General features: G+C 53.1%; 1 protein-coding gene across 1 annotated transcript; it reads left to right on the forward strand.

The window, feature by feature from the left end:
- The first annotated feature begins 356 nt into the window (after nucleotides 1-356).
- On the forward strand, nucleotides 357-20,911 carry SEC16B (SEC16 homolog B, endoplasmic reticulum export factor). The gene is given in 25 exon segments (XM_054286197.1): nucleotides 357-613; nucleotides 1,579-1,685; nucleotides 2,186-2,285; nucleotides 2,403-2,499; nucleotides 3,573-3,729; nucleotides 4,088-4,245; nucleotides 4,831-4,892; nucleotides 6,492-6,627; nucleotides 7,781-8,005; nucleotides 8,654-8,751; nucleotides 9,680-9,761; nucleotides 9,876-9,993; nucleotides 10,509-10,620; nucleotides 10,810-10,915; nucleotides 11,600-11,740; nucleotides 14,615-14,728; nucleotides 15,347-15,419; nucleotides 17,422-17,673; nucleotides 18,516-18,562; nucleotides 18,832-18,990; nucleotides 19,131-19,238; nucleotides 20,097-20,178; nucleotides 20,281-20,372; nucleotides 20,446-20,538; nucleotides 20,849-20,911. Coding segments are annotated over 25 exon segments (3,039 nt in total).
- The last annotated feature ends 253 nt before the right edge of the window (nucleotides 20,912-21,164 follow it).

Consider the following 21,164-nt stretch of genomic DNA (forward strand, 5'->3'; position numbering starts at 1 on the left):
AATGGAAGGTGTCCCTGCCCATGGTAGGGGTTTGGAAGTAGATGATTTTTAAGGTCCCTTTCAACCCAAACCATCTTGAGACTCTTTTTCTGGGAAGAAATAGATTCATCATTTCATCCTGGTGTTTTAAGGGGACCTTCAAGTTAAGGAAGATATAGAGATGACTTTTCCTTGCCTCTGGGTATTTTGGAAAGGATCCTGGGTTTCTAGGATGCTCCCAAAAAGCAGAGAGTAGCTGGCAATGAGGGCGTTGAAAAGCTGCTGATCAAACACTCTGACTTATCTTTGCAGGCCACTAAAGCCATTTGGGGCTCAGGCCCCCCAGACCCAGAGAGGATTTGGCTGGCAAGCAGGTGATGGAGCCCTGGGCCCCTGGCCATTCACCCCAGCCCCGGGAGAGGCCGGCAGCACGGGGCTCGTGGGCAGAGGGGCTCCCCGGGGCCCCGGCCCCGCTGCGGCAGCGCCTCCTGCAGGCAGGGCAGGCCCCAAGGCCCGGCTCCTGGCACGGGAGGCACGGCCCTGGTCACCCCTGGGATGAGGGACAGCACCCCCACGGTGACACCCGGCCGGCGTCCCGTGCTGACAGCACCTACCCCAGCCAGCCCCACGCCAGGTGAGAGCCCTTGGTCCCTCTTATGGAAACCTTCTCAAATTAACAGCTGCCCATTGCACTGCTCAAAGGTCCTGCCCTTGTGACTACAGAGGGTCAGGAGGTGAGGTCCAGCTATTCAAGCAGGTCCATGACTTCTATATTTAAGGTTGTATAGCATTTTCAGCTCTGATTTCTTCTTAAAACTGTGGCTTCTGTGGTTGGTGCTTGACAAGTTCAGCCTCAGCCCTGAGATGCATTTTTCTTACAGGTTTGATTAAATGCAGTTCCTTTTTCCTAAGTGCAAGGTGAACAATAAAAATACAAGTGGTAATATAGGAGCAAGAGGCAGCCTGCAAGCTCAGCTGCTGAAACAGTGAAGAGTGGATGGATAAAATGTGGGCTGGAGGATGTTCTCAGTGCTGAGAAAGAGCTTCCAGCAAATCTGGCTTGATTTGCCTGAGTTATTGCCCTCAGTGAGTTATGGAGTCGGTACGTGGGGTTTTGTGCTGAGGTCGTGTGATGCAGATGGGATATTAGGAAGTAAATTTTCTCTCTGAGGGTGGGGAGGCTCTGGCACAGGTTGCCCAGAGAAGCTGTGACTGCTCTATCCCTGGAAGTGTTCAAGGCCAGGTTGGACAGGGCTTGGAGCACCCTGGTCTAGTGGAAGGTGTCCCTGCCCGTGGCAGGGGTTGAAATGAGATGACCTTAAAGGTCCCTTGGAATCCAAACCATTATTGGATTCTGTAAAACTGGGCATCACCTGCAACTGCAGGTTTCTTATAGCTGGTGGCAGCAAAGCATCCAAACCTCACCCTTCTCCTTCCAGGTGTGATGCTGGATCAGTTCCTGGCCCTGCCAGAGCAGGGGACCTGGCTTTATTTCCACCCCCTTTGCTGCCTCAAAAGGTCCCAAGCAGGAGGGAACCTAGATGTGACCCTGGAACCCTTTCTCCCCCAGATAGATCAGTGTGTTGTGTTGTTTTCCAGGCAGAGCTATGAAGATCCCCACTGGCAGTATCCTGCAGCTGGCAACAGGGATGGCTACTCCTACCAAAGCCACCAGTGGCAGCCAGTGACATGGCAGGATGACAGAGGTATGGGCTCATCCTTTGGGCATGGAGGCAGCTTGCAGGAGAAGTGATGCTTTCCCCAGGATGGCTTCTTCTCCCAAGGCTTGCACACATCCAGGGCTCTCTCCTGCCCACAATCCTGGGTGGTGGTGGGTGCTCTGTGCAGCACTGCATTTAAAAAATGTGAGCAGGAGCTAGGTGCACCCAAGGGATGTTTGATCTTCATGACCATGGCTAAAAACCTGTGTCATTCCTGGTTCCAGCCTGAGTTTGATGGTGCTGTGTGATCAGAGGCCAGGGCCTTTTTGCTGTTTCTGGACCGAACAGTAAAGGAGGGAGGAGAGAGAAAAGGACATCAGTGCTGTGCTGACAAATGTGCACAAGGCATTGTTATCATATCTCCAATGTGTTGGGACCATTTGGAAGCAAGCTGAGTGGGCATGGCAAATTGCCTGACTCATGGATTTTCTTCTGCAACTTCACTGTTGCTCTGAGGTGTGATGCTGACTCTTGATTCTCTCTAGACCCGAGGCAGGGAGAGTCTCATGGCAAGAGTCACCGGGACCAGCACTACTACAGGGGCTACCACCCCAACCTGGCCACGGGCCCCCCAGGGCATGACAGGTAAAGCTGGGGAGTCTGGGCTGCCCTGTGAAACCACCTGCTGCAAACTGAGTGGGTTTGTGGGTGGTTCAAAAATCTCAGACCTTCAGTGTGTCCTCCCTTTGCTCCCACCTGCAGGGCCTACAACTTCTATGAGGAGAGCTACACCTCAACTGCCAGGAGGGAAGGAACCCTCAGCAGTGATTCAGGGGAGGCTGGTGGCTGGTCCCAAGAGGTAAACTCAAGATAGGCAGGGGTGGAAGACAAGAATGTCTCAGAGATTTGGAAAAAATCCATATGTCCCCCTCCAACTGAGAAGAGGGCCCCTTTGCAATGTTGCACTCAGTGCCTGACGGTCCCTGGGGATTGTTGCAGTGGGTTTTTAGTGTTTGTGTTCTCTCCATCTGCTAGGCTGTCCCTCCCCCAGGGGCAGGGCTGTATGCTCAGCCCAGGAGCAACACAGAAATCCAGGCTTAGTGGGATGTTCTGCAATGGAGCTGGGGAAGGGTCTGGAGGACAAGGAGAGGCCGAGAGGACTGTGGGGGTTCAGCCTGGAGGAAAGGAGGCTCAGGGGTGACCTTGTCACTCGCTAGAACTCCCAGAAGGTTGTAGCCAGGTGGGGATCAGGCTCCTCTCCCACAGAACAAGTGACAGAACACGAGGAAACAGCTTTAAGTTGTGCCAGGGAAGGTTTAGGTTGGATACTAGGAAAAAACCTCTTCAACAAAAGGGTCGTCAAACCCTGGCATAGGCTGCCCAGGGATGTAGTAGAGGCACCATCCCTGGGGGAATTTTAAAGACATGTAGATGTGGCAGTTGGGGACATGGTTTAGTGGTGAACATGGCAGTGCTGGAACAGAGAGCTTTTCCAACCTTAATGATTCCATGATTCCACGATTCTAGCCCTCCGAGGTAGCTGACAGCTGTGTGTCATTGTCAGCTCTGTCCACCAAGTCATGCTCCATTCACACTTTGTCCTGACTGCTGGGTTTTGCCAAGAGAAAATTAAAAGATCAAATCAAAGCTCCTCTGGTGATTTTGCTCCTGGGTGATGTGGTTTTGGGTTTCCAAGCCCCATCTCCTTGGCTGTGGTGAGGAGCTCATGCTAGGGCTAGGACAGCTATCAGACTACAGCTGTGGCTGATGTAAATTCCTTTTCTAAGCTGTTGGGTGAACCCAAGCTGGTGTAGGGTGTGAGTTGCTGGGATGGGAATTGGCTGTGCTGTTCCTGCTGGGCACTTCCCTGCAGCAGCAGAGCCTCCCTCACTGCCTGGGGGCAGGGAATCAGCAGTGTCCCTAGTTTTTGAGCCAGGTTTGTGTGCTCTCCCTCCCTTGCAGCCCAGCCTGCTCCTGCAGTACCAAGAGTCAGGACTCAGCTCCAGCAGCCATGAGCTCAGCCAGTACATCCGGGATGGTGCTGATGACTACAGCCCTGGAATGGGGTCCTGGAATGTGGGACAAACAGGTGAGGTGGAATGGGGGGCTCAGACAAGGGGAAAGCAAGGGAATAAATGGCTGGTGGTAGGATATTGGCTGTCTCTCAGCTGGGTCCTCTCCTGGAGGATGTTGTGCAGGCACAAGGCATGGCTGGGGGGCTGCAGGGTGGGTGAATGGTCTGGGGGCTCTGCCTGGGTAGGTTTAGGAGCTGCTGTGCACATCTGCTGCTTTGGGGGACAATTCTTGCACAGGGGGGTCAGTGGAGGGCCACTTAAGTTGGGGGACAAGTTTGGGACTGGTGAAGTTTGGGACTGGTGAAGCCCTCCACAGTGGATGTGGTGTGTGATCAGCGTGAGTGGCTCACAGTGGCCTGTGTGTCATTGCAGGGGAGCCCTCGGTGTCCACCCCACCCCCAGCAGTCCCCCTCAAGTTCCCACAGCTGCACACAGCTCTGTGCTTTGGAGCTGGGGGCCACCTGGTGCTGGTGTGTCCCCACCACCCTGCTGAGAGACAGCTGCCCCGTGTCGAGCTGCACAGCCTGGAGGTAGGACACAGCTGGCCCTCCAGGCCCCCTGTCCCCTCCCTGGAGTGGCTCCTGTCACCCTGAGGGATGCAGACATGGTTCATAACCCCAGCAGCCTCCTCAGCAGCCTTCCCATTCCTTGCTCCCATCTTCTGTCCATCCCACATGGACATTTGAGTCTCCATCGTGTCTCCAGCCTGTGCCTGGGTGGTATTTTCAGCCTTCTGAAACCCTGGGTAGCTGTGACCTGCTCACAGGGATCCCTTCTCATGGGGACAGATGGGGTTTGTCCCTCTCCAAAGGACAACTCCAGTCATTTCCCAAGGTGCTCCAATACAGGGGCCTTGTCCATGCCCTGAGTCTCCCACAGCATTCCAGTCTCCTATTTTACCTCCAGAAGGAGGCAGATTTTCAGACATTTCTTTACTGGGCCTTAGCATTGGAGTCCATGTGATAGCTCAGGCTCTGTGCTCTGTGGTTACCTTAACACAGCACAAGGTTCACTGGCACTGTTGAATCCTTGGCCATGGCACTGGCTTCCAATAGCCCAGGTGGGGCTGATCTGATTGCTGGAGGCCAGCTGCTGAATTTACTTTTGTTTTTCAGGCAATCCTTCATGGCACAGAAGAGCTGGAGGAGCTGCAAGCCTTCCCCGGGCCCCTGGCCAGGTATGGCAGCACAGGCAGGTCCAGGAGCTGTGTCCTCCTGGCTGTCTCCTTCATGAGGAGATGTGAGCTCCAGGCAGACTCAAAGGGTCCCTGTGGTTTTGAGTTATTCACAAAGGCCATGTCTAAGTTCAGGCTGGGAGCCCAGCCCCTTTGATGCAGTCTGGGCTGGTTTGGGTTGTGGGATGTGGTATTTGAATATTCATAGGATGTGGGTTTAGTGTGGTTTGTACATCTGACCTTATTTTGTACTAATTTTGTCTCAGAAAATTTTTTTTTTATTTCTTTGGACATATGAAGCCCTGGGTCAACCTGTGGCTTAGCTTTTCCAAAAGTTTTGGTCCCCTGAGATGGCTGAGCCACAGCTGGGTCAGACCCAGTGTGTTCCTTCATCCAGTATGAGCTGGGGATGAATCAGGAGTGCTGCATCAGGCTGTCTCTATTTCTGGCCACTCCCAGCCAAGGCAGGGAGAGAAAAGGAAAAAGCATTCACCAAGCAAAAGGGCTGTGCATACACAGAAGCTGCAGGGAATATCTGGAGCTTGCCCTGTGAGCTCTCATGAGACCCACCTGGAGTGCTGCAAACAGGTCTGGGGCCACCAGCACAGGAAGGACATGGAACTGTTGGAGCAAGTCCAGAGGAGGATAAAGGGACTGGAGAAACCTCCCTATGCAGACAGGCTGAGGAAGTTGGGGCTGGAGAGGAGAAGGTTGTGTGGAGACATCACAGCACCTTCCAGTATCTGAAATGGCTACAATGAAGCCAGAGAGGGTCTCATTGTCAGCAACTGTAGAGACAGGACAAAGGGCAGCAAGTGCAAATTGAAAAAGGGCAACTTTAGGTTGGATATATGGAAAAAAATCTTCCCTGTGAGGGTAGTAAGGCCTCAAGTTGCCCAGAGAAGTGGTGGATGCTCTATCCCTGGAAGTGTTCAAGGCCAAATTGGACAGGGCTTGGTCTAGTGGAAGGTGAGGGGTTGGACTAGATGAGCTTTAAGCTCCCTTTCAACCCTCAGACCATTCTGTGATTCTGGGTTACCATTTGTTCCAAAGGGTACATCAGGAATCTCCATATAATATGTTGGAATGACTGAGTCAGGATCAACATCTCCACCTGCAGTTTCTCTCTCCTGTTTCATACACTCTTTCTTTCTAACTGAATGGTTATTTTATTGTATGGCAGCACTTCTGCCTGGCTTGCACGTAGCTGAAGGGTTTCTGTGGTCACACAAGTGACCCTCCACTCTGCCTCCACAACAGATTGTGCCTGCTTCTGCAGCCTTGGACATCCATGGATGTAATGGCAGCACAGCAAATCCAAACTGTTTCTTTGCAGATGGATTGAGGAAAATATTATCAGGAGAGCAAAGAGTGGGTTCAAAATGTACTTTGCATCCCTGAAATGCAGAGATCTGCTAGGAGTCACAATAAATTTGAGTGTGTTGGAACTTTAAAGTAGTCATTGGTACTGGGGATCTTTTTTCCTCCAGCTCTTGCTTGGAATCTTTGTCATCCCCATCAGTGTACCTGGGGACTGAGCCTGAATAGTGCCCTAGGTTTTTTTGCCTTGGGTTTCTTTGATGTTTCTTTCTGCTGCTGTAGGGAAGATCTGCACAAGGTGGATGTGATGACCTTTTGCCAGCAGAAGATAAACACAGGCTGTGATGTCTCAACACAGAGGGGCAGAGATTCCTCTCTCCTCTGGAAACTCCTGGTCCTCCTCTGCCGGCAGAATGGGGTAGGTGTCCCATGGAAGGGGCTGACCCTTTTGATCTTGGACATGAGACAAGTAATATGTCCCTTAGGTGCCTCTTGATCCAGTTGCAGTTTTTTGGGGGAAGGGCTGTACCTTGAGAGGATCTGATTTTCATTCCTCAGTTTGATGCTGCCTGGGTATTTGTAGCAAATCCTTCTCTGCGATTGCTTTTTGTCCTTGGGAACTGCCAACAGCCCAGTGAAGGGGACTGGTGCCACCTTCATGGAGGAGCCAGCACTTACACTTAAAAGGGGGCTGTTCCCTTAATCCACTGAAATCCACCCAATCCAGTCTGCAGCTGCTTGTTGGAAACAGGTCAGAGGGAGTGTTGTGAAGGTCTTGTTAATTGTGCTGAGTCCTTTTCCTTCCAACTCCCCGTGCTGGTGGCCAAAGCTGGTCTTGTTTGGGGCACGTGCTGGGGCAAGGATGCAGGTGTAAGAAGGGGGCAGACTGGAAGTGCCATCAGCCTTTGCTTGTGGGGTTTCAGGTTTCCGTGGTTGAGATGACTCCTGAGGTGTTAGAAAGTCTTTTTTCTTAGCTCCATGACCAAAGAAGAAGTTGAGTTTTGTCAGTTTTGCTTTTCAAGGTTGTTTATTTTCTCTTATCTGTTCCATTTTTTCTCTGACCTGCTGAGGTCTGTCCAGCAGGTCAGGCTGTGGCACAGCGACTGCCCTTGGGGTGGTGTTAGCTTTTTATACTGCAAACTACGTGTACTTTATTTATAATAATTTTCCAACACCTATCACCTATGTTAGGCACTCTGTCTCTACTCTAAACCAATCAGAAAGTCACCATCCCAGCAGAAGATGGAGGACACGAAGAAGAAGAAGGACAGGACATGCTCAGATTCCTCCATCTTGCTTCTTGAACTCCCATTGTAAAATCCCAAAAAGTCTACTTTTTCACCCAGTGACAAATTAACTATCATCCTGCTCAAACTCTTCTGGCTTCTAAATCTTCACACAAAGTTGATAATTGTTTCCATGGCTAAAATCGAAGGCACAGGTGTTTGTGACTCCGTGCCAAGGTCTCTGAGCCCCCTGCCAGGGTCTGGAATCACCCAGGGCAGCCAGAGCAATGTCCTGGGTCCGACCCTGGGGCAGCCTCCAGGTGGCTCCTTCCTTCCCTTTGGCAGTCCATGGTGGGCTCGGACGCGGCGGAGCTGCTGATGCAGGACTGCAGGCGCCAGGACAGGTACAGGAGGCAGGAGCCTGCAGCCAACCTGCCGGGCATGGCCGACGACGAGTGGGCGCAGCGGCAGCCGCTGGACCTCATCACCGGGGAGCTCCCGCCCGTCGTGGAGACACAGGCACAGATCGTGGAGAAGTTCACCAAGCTCCTCTACTATGGCAGGAAGAAAGTAAGTGGTGAGTGGGATCCAGGATGTGGGGCTGGAGGTTTTGTTCTTCTTGGACCTGTTGGCCTCTTCAGGCAGGTTTTAAAGGGAAGGGTGCTCCTTCACCCTTCAAGAAGTGACTTGTGCTTGTGGGATCAATCCTCCAAGCTGTGTTTGTGCAATGGGGATTATGGCAGTGATGTCCCACCACTGGGAACTGGGATGGGAGACCCAAGTGAAGATGAGATGAAGAGGCTTTTACCAGCACTTCTACCACATTTAGTTTCACAGAGTCCCAGAATGGTTTGCTTTGGAAGGGACCTTAAAGGTCGTCTTGTTCCAAACCCATTTGCAGCTATGTGATCTCACAAGATTCCTAAGGCACAAGGAGAAGAGGGAGGAGGGCTGCAGCTTGGATGCCCAGACTGGCATCCCACAGCTTTGAGGGCACAGGCAGCACAGACCTGGAAATCTAGGGGACACAGCAATGCTTTGAAGGCCCAAGTTCTTGTAATTTTTCAAGGTAGAAAGACAAAGGGACCCAGAAGAGATTTTTGGAGGATGCTAATTAAAACCAGAACAGTTACTGGGACTCTTCTCTGAGCTGGGGGAGCAGAGGAGGGAGGAAGCAGAGTTGGTGCAAACCCTGTTTCTTCTCCCCCTCACCTGCAGGAGGCTCTGGTGTGGGCCATGAGAAACCAGCTGTGGGGCCATGCCCTGTTCCTCTCCAGCAAGATGGACCCTCGGACGTACAGCTGGGTCCTCACTGGGTAAGCTGGAGATGTTCAAGCAGGGTTTGATGTTCCATGGCTGGCTTTCCAAGGCTGCTATCCCTTCAGTGCCCCCTGGATTGGAAAAGAGCATTAATTCCAGCTAGAGCCTTTCCAGAGGGGGCAAAGGGGACAGAGGACATCCGTCCAAACAGGCCTGAGTCCTTCAGGCTTCCCAATGGACAGGAGAAACCAGGTGGGGGGCTGGAAAGCAGGAGGAAAGCCAGTCCCTGGAGATGGAGGGTGCATTTATTGTGAGTCTCTGGCTTTGCCCATGCTGCCCTAGCAAAGACAGCCATGGGGCAGGGGGAGCTGAGCAATTTTCACTGTGATCCAGTCTAGTCCCAGCTGTTCATCCCACTTGTATGAGCATTTTCTGGTGGAATTTAATGTACTTAGTCTGGATTGGGTTGATCCCTTCAGGGAGAGTTAAGCAGAAATTTTCTGTCTTGTGGAACCCAAATCCTTTTAAGGAGGTTTTATGCAACGTTGTCCTGGAGACCTGCCTTCTCTGAAGGTAATACAGATCATCACCCCCAGAGGCTGGTGATCCTCTCTGCCTCCTATTTACAAGGGCATGGAGTGAAAGGATAGGGAGGAACAGCTTCAGCTGAAGGAGGGTAGATTTAGATTAGATGTTAGAAAGAAATCCTTCCCTGTGAGGGTGGGCAGGCCCCAGAGCAGCTGTGGCTGCCTCATCTCTGGAAGTGTCCAAGGCCAGGTTGGACTGGGCTTGAAGCACCCTGGGATGGTGGAAGGTGTCCCTGCCTATGGAAGGAAGTTTGGACTAAAAGGTGCTTTCCAAGTCAGTCCTTTCTTGGATTCTCTGGGAAACCCCTAGAGACATCAGTTTCTTGGGCTGTGCTCTGGGAGGTGAGTGAAGGTTTGGGGTCCTGGGGTGCAGCCCTTCTCTGCTGTCTCCTCACAGGTTCACCAGCACACTGGCCACCAACGACCCACTGCAGACCCTCTTCCAGCTGATGTCAGGGAGGATCCCTCAGGCAGCTCTGGTCCGTGAGCAAGAGGCTGGCCCTGGCATGTGCTCCCCTGTGCTGTCACCTGCCTGTGACACCCACCTTTGGTGACCATCTCTGCTCACCTCTGCTCTCCTCCTCTCTGTCCAGTGCTGCGGGGATGCCACATGGGGGGACTGGAGGCCCCACCTGGCTGTGATGCTGTCCAACAAGGTTGGAGACACAGAGCTGAACCACCGAGCCATTGTCACCATGGGGGACACTCTGGGTGAGCTGGGATCACTGGGAGCAGCCACAACAGGGGTGGGCACTGCAGAGTCACCGTGCATGTCCACACTGAGATGGTTGTGCCTGCACCCCTGGAGCTGCAGTGCCTGTGTGGTGGAAGGGGTGAGGTGTCAATGGATCCTCAGGTGAATTGGGCTCAGGCACATCCATTAGATGTTCTTGTGGAGACAGCTGGAAAAGTTGGCCCAGGGAAGCGTAGGTAACTGCAGGGACTGAGCCTTGCTCCCTGTGATGGGATTTTATGCACCCTGCAAGAGTTGGAGCTGGCCTTGCTCAGGGTCACCCAGCTCTACCATTGAACAGAAACCTCCTGAAACAAAAAGCAGCAACTGGGAAAAACAGACAAGCAACAAGGACAAGGGAGGGATCAGGGTCTGCATGGCCAGGAAAGGGAGACAGTTGGGTTTGTATTTCATGGGTGAGCTTGAGGGCCTCCAAAGCAAAGCAGACCATGTGGTGATGTCTCAGACTAATTGTCTGTCTTTTTCCATGCAGCCAGCAAGGGAGCAGTGGAAGCAGCTCATTTCTGCTACCTGATGGCAGACGTTCCCTTTGGTTACTTTGGAGCAAAGGCAGATCGCATGGCCCTGCTGGGCAGCAGCCACCGGTGAGCAAGCACTGCAGGCTGGCATTCTTGCCAGAGTCACCTGCCCCCGTTTTCCCCCTCCCTGGGATCTCACTCTGATGAAGAATCAATCCCTGGTCGGGGCTTTTCCCGCCGCTGATGTGCGCTCTGTGTGGGGCTGTTTGGGAGGAGCTCTGCTCCTGCCCGCTGAGCCCGCCCCTCTCCCCGCAGCCTGGCGTTCTCCCAGTTCGCCCGGACAGAGGCCATCCAGAGGACGGAAATCTTCGAGTACTGCCAGCAGCTGCGACAGCCCGAGTCCTTCCTGCTCCCCTTCCAGGTAGTGCAAGTGCTCAACTGCATCTCGTGCAGAGCTCAGACTTGCCCCAAAACATCTCCCTGAAGCCTGGAATTCAAGCTGTTCCTGAGGCTAGTCCCCTTACTGGGCTTTGGGAGTGATGGGGAGGTTGCCTTGGCCAAGGGACTCATTCAGGGCAGGTTTTGGGGTGCACAGTGTGTCTGGTCAGTGCTTGCTCAGCTCTCATTGCCTTCCTGCTCTCTGGGTAACAGCTGAGCATTTCCTATTGCAAAGCAGCACCCAGCTCTTGCTGCCTTGGGGTGGACAAGGCCAGGCTGGATGGAGCTTGGAGCAACCTGGTCCAGTGGGAGGTGTCCCTGGCCATGTCAGGGGGCTGGAACTAGATAAGCTCTGATGTCCCTTCCAAACCAAACCATTCTAGGATTCTATGAAGCTCCCTGGTTCGAGGAGAGGGGGCTGGATGCCTCCATGGGGATGGGTGGAAGCGACCTCTGGGTGCAGGATCCAGGATTCTATGAAGCTCCCTGGCTCAAGGAGAGGGAGCTGGATGCCTCCATGGGGATGGGTGGAAGTTGCAGGTGACCTCTGGGTGCGCGATCCAGGGCGCTGTGAGCCACGCTGGGGCCATGTGCCTGGCACAGGGCACCCACAGCCCTGTCCATCTCCCTGCTCCCACCCCTGGCTGCTCTGCCTCCCTTCCCCAAGGTGTACAAGCTGCTCTACGCCTCCCGCCTGGCTGACCACGGGCTGCCAGCCCAGGCCCTGCAGTACTGCGAGCTCGTGGCCACCGCGCTCCTGCGCCGCGACCCCGCCGCGCACCCCGTCCTGGCACGGCAAGTGGTGAGGGTGAGTCTGCACCTCCTACATTCCAACCTGGGTGTGATACCCGCTTAGGAACTGCTGGGGTGGGAGGGGTTGGCAGCTCTGAGCAGCCCTCTGGGGTTTGCTGCCGAGTACAGCAAAGCCAGGGCTTCCACAGGGTTTCTAATCCCCATGGATTTCGGGTAGAAAACAAAGGTGTCATGTTGACTGCCAAGTAGGAGCAGAGTTATTTGGAAACAAAGGAGGTTTTTAAGTCTGGTGGGGTTTTCTGAACTTCTAAGTGTCACAGGCTTAAGAAGTGAAGTCTAAGTGCACATTTCCCCTCCAGCATATCTTCTACAACTCTCTTTACCTCCTGAGGATGTGTTCTGGAGTGACACTGAGAGGGAGCATGGCCCAAAGTGTAGCACCAAGTGCAGCCCCTCTACTTCCTGAGCAGAGGGCTGGGACAGAGAGGAGCAAGACCAAGTGTCCCAGGTCCCCTTGGGGCTCTCACAGGACCAGGGCAGTGCTGAGGCTGCTTGTCACCTTCCTCCAGCCTTTAGGACCAGGTTGGATGGGGCTTTGGTGGGTTTAGTGGAAGGTGTCCCTGCAAATGGCAGGGGCATTGGAACAAGATGAGCTTTAAGGTCCCTTCCAACCCAAACCATTCTGTGATTCTATGAAAGCCACTAAAGCCCTGGTGCTGTGAGGTGAGGGGCAGCAAGATGCCTGTCTGAAGTGGGTGCTGCTGAGTTCACCCAAAATTTGGCTGGCACTGCTTCCTCACCCCATCATTGAAGCCTATTTGCTGTCTAACAGCCTTTTAGATCTGCCATTCTGCTGGGGATAAAGCTTCTCCTGGGAGAAAACACTTTCATCTGGAAAACTGGTGCATTCGTAGATGCTCTTGTCTTTGATGTTCTAGACTGTGTTACAAATTATGATACACATTAGTGTTTGATTAAGACTTCCCCTCTTTTGAAGCTGGGGATGATGCACAACCAGGTGCTGGTTCATTAATACTGGATCAAAGTGCACATAAGCTTTTGGATTAAACATTCCCCCCGTTTAGGAGTAATCATGTTTATAATTTCTTTTTTCCTGTGATTGATTCAGGATGAGCATAGGTGTGTTTGTAGAGAGATGGGACAGTGGGTAGAGCAGGTTCCTGGTTGGCTGCAGGGTTACTTTGCTCTCCTGGCCAGTCCCAAGCTGGGGTCTGGTTGTGCAGGTCCTGCTTTGCTCTAAGCTCCCAGACCTGGCAAGTGTGCTTGGTGCTGGTTTACGGTTTGTGTTTTAAAAGCTCAGGGATAGAAAGAAATGGCTGCTAGGACTGGTGCAGGAAGGAACAGCTGAGTCTTGTGTGGCTGTGGAGGGTGGCTGAGCTGCAAAGTCACCTCGGGGTGGCTTTTGGTGGCCCTCAAGGTGGCAGCCTTGTAGCAAAGCATTGAAGATAAGGCAGCATGAAATAGCCAGAGGAAACTTGAGAAATCCCCTAGAATCCTGGAATGGTTTGGCTTGGAAGGGACCTCAGAGATCACCTAGTCCCAACTCCCCTGCCATGGGGGACACCTTCCACTAGATCAGGGGCTGATATCAGAGAGAAAATTCAGTATAGATGTGGATGAAGAGCAGTACTTTGAGTGCCATCTCCCCTCACCCAGCTGTCTTAAAACTGGATCCTTATCTAAACAACTCCTTCAGGCAGGGAATGAGCTCTGCAGGGAGCCCTGCATCCCACCTTGGACTCCTGGGTCGCCCTGGAAGAGCCTTTTGCTCCATTGATGGGAGCTGGAGCCCCAAGTCACCGAGATGGCTGCAGCCAGGGCAGCACAGACCCCTCTTCTGCAGGAGAAATTAAACACACAGCAGCAATACTGCAGAGAGGGACCTGGGGGAGATAGTGGAGCATGGAAAAAATACTGAGCAGCAGCATAACAGGATGCTCTTACAAAAGAAAAAAAAAAAACCTCACCATGTTATAGCGTTATTCTGGGTTGTGAGAGTACAACTGTCATATCTGAGACAAGGAGGTGATAATCCCCCCGTGCTGGGGTCTCAGGGGTCTTGGCTGGGGCCTGTTTGGGCTGCTGCATGTGGAGACAGGGCTAAATTGGAGTGAGTGTGGGAGTGGAGAGCTGGGGTGATAAGAGATTGAGGGGAAAATGACCTCTGAAGAAGGCCTGAGGGTTATTTCTTCTAGGCAAGATATGGTGGGGGAGAAAGGGGTACGAGGGATGTGATAACAGCCCTCCAGCCCTCCAGCACACAGGAGGCTGCTTGGGGGGATGCTGGCTGGCTCCTCTCACAGCTTCCATGGAGCAGGGATAGAGAGGCTTAATTTGCAGTAGGGAAGATTTCACTTAGATATTAAGAAAATACTCTTTAGCTCTGAGGACATCAAGCATCTGGACAAGCCTGGGAGGCTGTGGAATCTTCTCAGAGATTTGTAAATGCAGATCAGAAAAACACCAGCTCCCATCCATCCTCATGGGGTAGGTGAGGAGCTTATGAGCTGCCCTGGGAGCTGGGCTCTTTCCAGGGCTTCTGGTGGGGTGTCCTGCAAACCTGCCAGTGCCCCAGGATGGCTGTTAGGGGGGTGATTAAAGCCACTCATTTTCCTCAGGAGGGAAAGGGGATGGTGATATTTACCTGTCTCTTTGATGCACGGAGCACCTCTGACAGAGTATTTTGGCATCTCTGTGGAGGTGCTGAGCCAGCTCTGCTGAGACTGTGGGGCATGGGATGGGCCAGCACCTCTGTGGGGGTGTGGGAGAGGGAATAAACCCTGCACAAGAGGCTGGTGTTATTTAACCCCCGTATTATGAAGTGATACTGTTTTCCTGAGCCCCTGTGTGACAGATCCCTGCGGATCTGACCCGTGTGCTAATCCCTGCTGTCCCCCTGGCCCTGCAGCTGGCTGAGAGGCTGAAGCTCTGTGACCCTCTGCTCCTGGAGATGCCAGAGCAGGAGCAGGCACTGGAGCCTGACTGGCTGGAGCAGCTCCGAGCCTGCTGCCAGGAGTGGGAGGTGAGGAGGGGCAGTGGGACAGCTGCTCTGTGCTGTGGTCTGTCTGCAGGAGCATCTCCTCCTCTTCCCTGAGTCCAGGGGGATGGAGAGTCAGAAGCTGCTGTTCTTCTCTGCCTGTGAGCTCTGAGATGTGGTCTCTGCTCTGGGACCTGCAGATGCAGTGGGAGCAAGGGGCTTGCAGTGCCTGAGGGCTGCAGAGCTTCACAGAGGGCAAAATCTCTTTGATTTGGCTCGAGGAGGGCAGGCAGGGGCTGGTGGGGGAGTGATGGTCTCCCTTTGCAGGGAGGACATTGCAGAGCTCACTGGTGGGGTGTCACCTTGTGGGTGTACTCTGGGGTCTTTTAACTATGGTCTGGTGCTTGGAATAATGCTCTTCATTCAGATTTCACACCTGCTTTTGGTTTTGTAGCCTTTTCCATCTTGTTTCCCCTCCTGCCTGCTCTCAGGGGTGCTGCAGCCCCTCTGAGCTGGTGTGGGTCTCTCCTGCAGCCTGGCGTGGGCTATGAGCTCCAAATCCACGAGCACTGTGCTTTCCTTTGCATTAGCTTTGTGATTTCCTTAGTTTTTGTCCTGTGCCACCCTTTCCCCTGTCCATTTTACCACGTTTCTCCTCTGCAGGTGGAAGATGATCTTCCTCCAGAGGTGGCACCTGCTCAGCTGGAGCTGCCCTGTGCTGTTCTACCAACAGCAGGTAAACAGAACAAAGCAGCAGGCTGTGGTCACCCCAGTGGGCTCTCCCTGCGTGGAACTGTGCTGCCATGGGCTGGGAAGCAGCTTCCCAATCCCTGGAGTTTTTACCAGCAGCAACTCCTTGCTCCTTGCATCCCCCCGGAGCTCAAAGGCTGCTCCTGCCTGGATGCATCCCTCAGGCATGGGCTGCAAAGTGAGGGTTCTGTACAAAGTCTGAGTAATTGGGCCTAATTACCACAGCTTCGGGGTTCCTCTGGGTGCTGTGGGAGGAGAAGAGCAGCTGGGGGTGGGTGCTGGATGAGCCTCCCAGCTGAGCCTCAGGGGAGACAGCCCCATTCCCAGGCAGTCCTCTGAGGGTGCAAACTGGAGCTGAACTAAAGGGATTTCACACTTAGACAGCAAAGGATTCAGGAAGGAGCTCAGCCTGCTCTGTGCCAGGCTGCAGGATGCCTGCTGCTGCAGAATCAGCATTTCTCCTTCCCTGCTGCCTCTCTGATCCCTTTGCTTCACCCTTTGGTGACCCCAAGAGTCCAGAGACATCAAGAGGAGGGGCACAGCCATCCCCTGGTGCCAAGGGAAGTGCATGGGGGGCTTTTCTTTCCCAGCTGGGCAGGCATCCATTGGGATGTCCCACAGAGGAGAAGTCAGGGGGAGGTGTTGCTTCACATCCAACTCCATCAGCAGGATGCTCCTGCACAGTCCTCTGCTCCTTGGATGTGCCTTTGACTGGGAATGCTGGCACTGAAGTGTGGAGAGCAGAGGCTGGTGCAGACAGGATGAAACACAACTAATTCCTCCAAGCCGTTTCTTCCTATCACCTTTCCCTGCTGCTGCCAAATTCCTTTTCAAAGAGCTCTCCCAGGCAGTAAAAAGGATCATCAATCCTGATTGCCTTCTGCTGCTATCAGGGCTCAGATTATGATCTTCCTTCCCTGGAAGGAAATTGCAAGTGTGATGATCCCATTGGCTTGGCTTCTCTGAGCAGCCAGGTCTGCTCCATGTGGTCTCCACAGCTCACCTTCCCTGTGCTTGGCCCTTTCCTTCATGGTGAAGGCCATCCAGAGCCACCACCTGAGGGACCTGCGTGCAGAGAAGGCTGGCTTGGTGCTGTATCCATCCATCTTGGAAAGAAAAAGCCCAAATCAGGTGCCAAGCTGGGATCCATGTGGTCCTCCCCGACTTGTTCCAGCTGAGCCTGCCAGGCAGCATGAGTTTGAGCATCCATCCTCCTCCTTGTGGATCTTGACCATCTCCAGGCCATGTGGGAGCAGCTCATGGGTGTGAAGCCAATCCTCAGTGGGCTGGAGGTGATGCTGGCAGCAAAGCAAAGGGTTTGACAGCATCAAGAGGTGCCCTAATCCTTCCCTATGGGATCTGGGTCCTGCCTCCCAGCAATGGGAGAGGAGTTCCCCAGTGCCCAGTGTTTCTGGCAGGAGCCTGCTGAGCTGGAATGGGCAGGACACACACCTGGGGCCAACGTGTGTGTGAAATAAAACCAATCCTCCTCGCTCAACTTGCCTTTCAAACCAAAAAATCCCAACCCTGAATAAATCTGCCTAAAGCAAGGAACTCATCCGTGGGTGCTGCTGTGGAACAGGAATGAAAGCTACCTGCTGTCTATTGCCTGCTCAGAGTGTGCAGCAGGAGTGGGGGTAAAGGCTGGAGACCTCAGCCTTCTTTGAGCTGCTGGTGTGTGCTGCTTGTGGGCCCTTTGCTTCCATAGCATTCCCCTTCTGAGTTCATTTATAGCCTCAGGTACATTCCCAGCATTAAAAAATAATTCCCCCAGTCTTTCCCAGCCCACCTTCCTTGAAACCTCTGGAAGGTTCCTTTTGCTGTGCTGTGTCCTACCTCCTCCCTTGCCTGGTCCCTGAAGCCTTTCCTCACTCCCCCAGCTTCTGCTGATGTTTAATGGAAAAGGGGAGAAATCTGTGCAACAGTCTGATAGAATTATAAACATTTCAAAAATTGTAAACTCCTGAGGTGTGGGGTTTTTTTGGCAGATGAAGAGCCTGGCAATGAGATTCCCCAGAGTGAAAGCTATCAGTATGACCAGTGGTTTGAGCCTGTGCCATCCCAGGGACTGAGGCCCCAGGAGGACGTGTCCCTGAGGTCCCCAGCACCTGCTCAGGTGGTGGCATCACCAGTGCCCAGCCTTGGGAGAGACCTGCAGCCCCCTGTGCTCAGCCAGGAGACACCTGCCGCTCTGTCAGGGGGTTCTGCTGAGCTCCCTCCACAGCCAGTGCTGCCAGCAGGTGAGTGCTGCAGCCTCGTTTCCCTGCAGAAATCACAGAATCCCTGAATGATTTGTGTTGGGAAAGGATGGTAAAGATCATCTGGTTCCAACCCCCTGCTATGGGCAGGGATACTGTGGTGCTGTTCACAAGGGTCTTAGGATGAGGGAAGAGATGAGGATCTGACTCCATGTTTCAGAAGGTTTGATTTATTATTTTATGATATATATATTACATTAAAACTATACTAAAAGAATAGAAGAAAGGATTTCATCAGAAGGCTAGCTAAGAATAGAAAAAGAATGATAACAAAGGCTTGTGACTGACCGAGACAGTCTGGACAGCTGGGCTGTGATTGGCCATGAATTAGAAACATCCACATGAGACCAATCACAGATGCACCTGTTGCATTCCACAGCAGCAGATAACCATTGCTTACATTTTGTTTCTGAGGCCTCTCAGCTTCTCAGGAGAAAAAATCCTAAGGAAAGGATTTTCCAGAAAATATGGCTACAGGACACCTTCCACCCAGGGATACCTTCCACTAGACCAGGTCCCATTCCAGAGATGGTGCAGCCACAGCTGCTCTGGGCAGCCTGTGCCAGGGCTTTCCCACCCTCACAGCAAGGAATTTCTTCCTTAAAAGTTGCCTTTGAGATGCACCAGTTCAGCCTCACCACTTACTTCCTGGTGCTGGCAGGGACGGGGACCAGAATGGCCTTTTGCATCTCTTGGGGGACTTCTTGGCCACCACATGGGTGGCTGCGCTCTGGCCATGGTAGAAGCTCTGGAAATAGCTCTGATGGATAAATCCATAGCTCCACAGATCAAAGCTTGACTGTGTCCTTCCCTTTCCTCCACAGGAGAAGCTGAGGAGCCCTGGGGTGCCAGGCTGTCCCCTGTAGAGCAGGTGAGTCAGAGGAGCCAGAGAGACCATCCCACTGAGGGCCCTGGCTGGATCTGGGATGTGCTGGCCCATCCTTCCATGCACTGAACTCACATGGAATCCCCCCATCATGGTGCCAGTTGTTCCCTTGGGTGAAAGCTGTGCCCTGCTGTGGGTATTCCTGCTGTGTTAAGGGGTCCCTGGGAATGCTTCCCATTCATGTGGATGTGGAGCAGTCCCAGGGGGGCTCTGACCATGCTCAGTGCAGCTCCTGTGGGAGCAGCACATGGCAGCTTCCATGTCTCTGATGGCAGGAGGAGTTACCAGCCAGGACTCGGACTCTCTCAGACACCTCCACTGTCTCCCTGGGGGACAGCCAGCCCTCCTTGGACAGCGCAGCTGAGGACACTGCTGAGGAGCAGGCAGAGGCCATGAAGCTAGAGGAAGACAAGGTGAGCATGCCAGAGCCATCATGAGCCTCATGCATCCAGCCCTGTCCCTGGAAAACTGGTGCCTACTCCCAGCAAGCACCTAGAGGAGCCTGGTATCCACCCTTTCTTATCCCTTTCCACTCTTTTCCTTCATTTCCCAGAGCTCTGGATTCAGGTGGTTTGGCTGGTTTCGGTCGAAACCCACCAAGGAAACTTCTCCCAAAGCTGAGTCTGACACAGGCTCAGACTCTCCCACGTCAGGACCACAGGTAGGGGACAAAAAGCCATCCTGTCCCTGGTGACATGCAGGGTGCAGCTGTGAGAATGGGTGACACATCTCCCCATTTCTCCCTGTCCTCATGCAGGGGCCATGGCCATTCCATTTGGGGGCAGATGGGGACTGGGAGCCCTTTTAGCCTGGAAGTGAATCCTTGATTAACAATAACTGTAAATTCATATAGCCTCTTTCATATATATATATATATATATAATACAAATTCATATAGCCTCCTTCAGCCATGAGGTCATCCAAGCCCTTGGCAAACTCTGCAGGGATCTCTCGCCCTCCGCTGGAGCGGAACACAGCAGCTGTGAGCAGCACTGCTCTGGCAGGGTTTGGGAGGTGCAGGGAAGGGAAAACCTCTTTAATTGGAAGTGCAGCAGTGAGGGGGAAGCAGCCATGCGTGGTTACCCCAGACCTAGTCAGCTCCTAAGGGCATCACATCCCTGATGGCTTGGAGCTTGGAGCAAGAACCTCCCCTGGAAATTTCTTCCTGGTAGAGAATGATCTACAGTCCCAGTACAAAAACATGTTGGGATATTCTACTCAAACTAGCAGGAGATGAAGAACAGAAGGGGAGCCATGCACCTTGGCCCCTCACGCTGTACCCAGGCTTGGTGTCCAGCTCCTGCCTGATTTTGAGCCCTCAGGCTGGTTTAGCTTTGTGCCCGAGTTGCTTGCCTGACCCTGTAGCCCCTCCTTAGCCGTGTGTCCTGCAGCTCCTGGGGTACCTCTGCAGCAGGAGGGGTGCAGGATGGGTACCCCAAAAGCCTGGTGTGCTATCTGGTGCAGAGGTCTTCTCCCAGCTCAAGGAGCTTCTGCTCTAAATGGGTGGATGTGGTTTCAGGAGCGAGCGTCACCATCCCCACCCATTGCCCCTCTGGCTGCTGGAACAAACCCTTTGGCTCAGCCTCTCTCCAGAAATCCTGGTAAATACCTCACAGTTCCCCTCACCTCTCTCTCCCACCACCCTTTTACAAGTTTCTCCTCCTTATTTTAAATTGGCTTTTGTTTTTGGTTGCTGGCCCTAGGAGGAATGGAGGGTGAAAGCACCTTTGCTGTTAGTTCAGTGTCTGCAGAGGTGAAAGGCTCAGGGGATGGAAAGCAGTCATCAGGACAGCAGGTGAGGAGGGGAGCGAAGTGTACCTGTGTGTGATGGGGTGGCCAGGACACCTCTCTGCTTGGGGTTTGTTAAGTTTCTCTCTCTTTGGTCCTTCCAGGCTGTCTACCGTGGACCTCTCCCACCAGTGGCTTCAGTTCCTCTCTTCAACCCTGCCCAGGTTGCTCAGGTGAGAGCATTTTCATGAGGGTGGTGCTGCATGGGACCTGGGGTGGCTCCTGATTTTGGGAAGAAGTGTCCTGGATTTTGGGATGGTGCCAGATTTCAGGTGATCTGCTATGGGCAGGGGGGTTTAGGTAATACCAGTTTTGGGAATAAGGGCTTTTTATAAGTAAATCAATAGTGGGAGGACAGCAATGGGAGGTTGTGATGAATGAGTGAAATGTAGGGAGGATGGATATGGTTGCATCCTGATGATGACAAATCAACATTATGGGGTACAGCCCATTGCTCACACCACCTCTCTCTCTGTTTCCCAGCTTCCTGCCCGACCCACCCAACCCAGGCTGCTTTCCCGGCATCGCTACCCCAACCCACTGTGAGGTGGTGGGTGGGGACGGCAGAGACCAATTACACAAAGTTTTTTTAACCAAAATGGTGTTTGTGGTTATTTTGGATGGGTAGGAATGGTTGGGCTTGGTTGGTGGAGGGTGTTGTAAAATAAAGGGGAGGTTTCTGAGTTTAAAAGTCAGTAACTGGGGGGTGTGAGGCTGGTGAATAATTTGGTGATTCAGGGAGAACCCAGGCCTCTACTTTTACAAAATTTAGGTGTGGTTTGAATACCTCATTGTTATC

This window comes from Melozone crissalis, unplaced genomic scaffold (assembly GCF_028551555.1).
Source record: "Melozone crissalis strain CALT ecotype California unplaced genomic scaffold, PUWL_Pcris_2 ptg000045l_1, whole genome shotgun sequence".
Classification (NCBI taxonomy): Eukaryota; Metazoa; Chordata; class Aves; order Passeriformes; family Passerellidae; genus Melozone; species Melozone crissalis.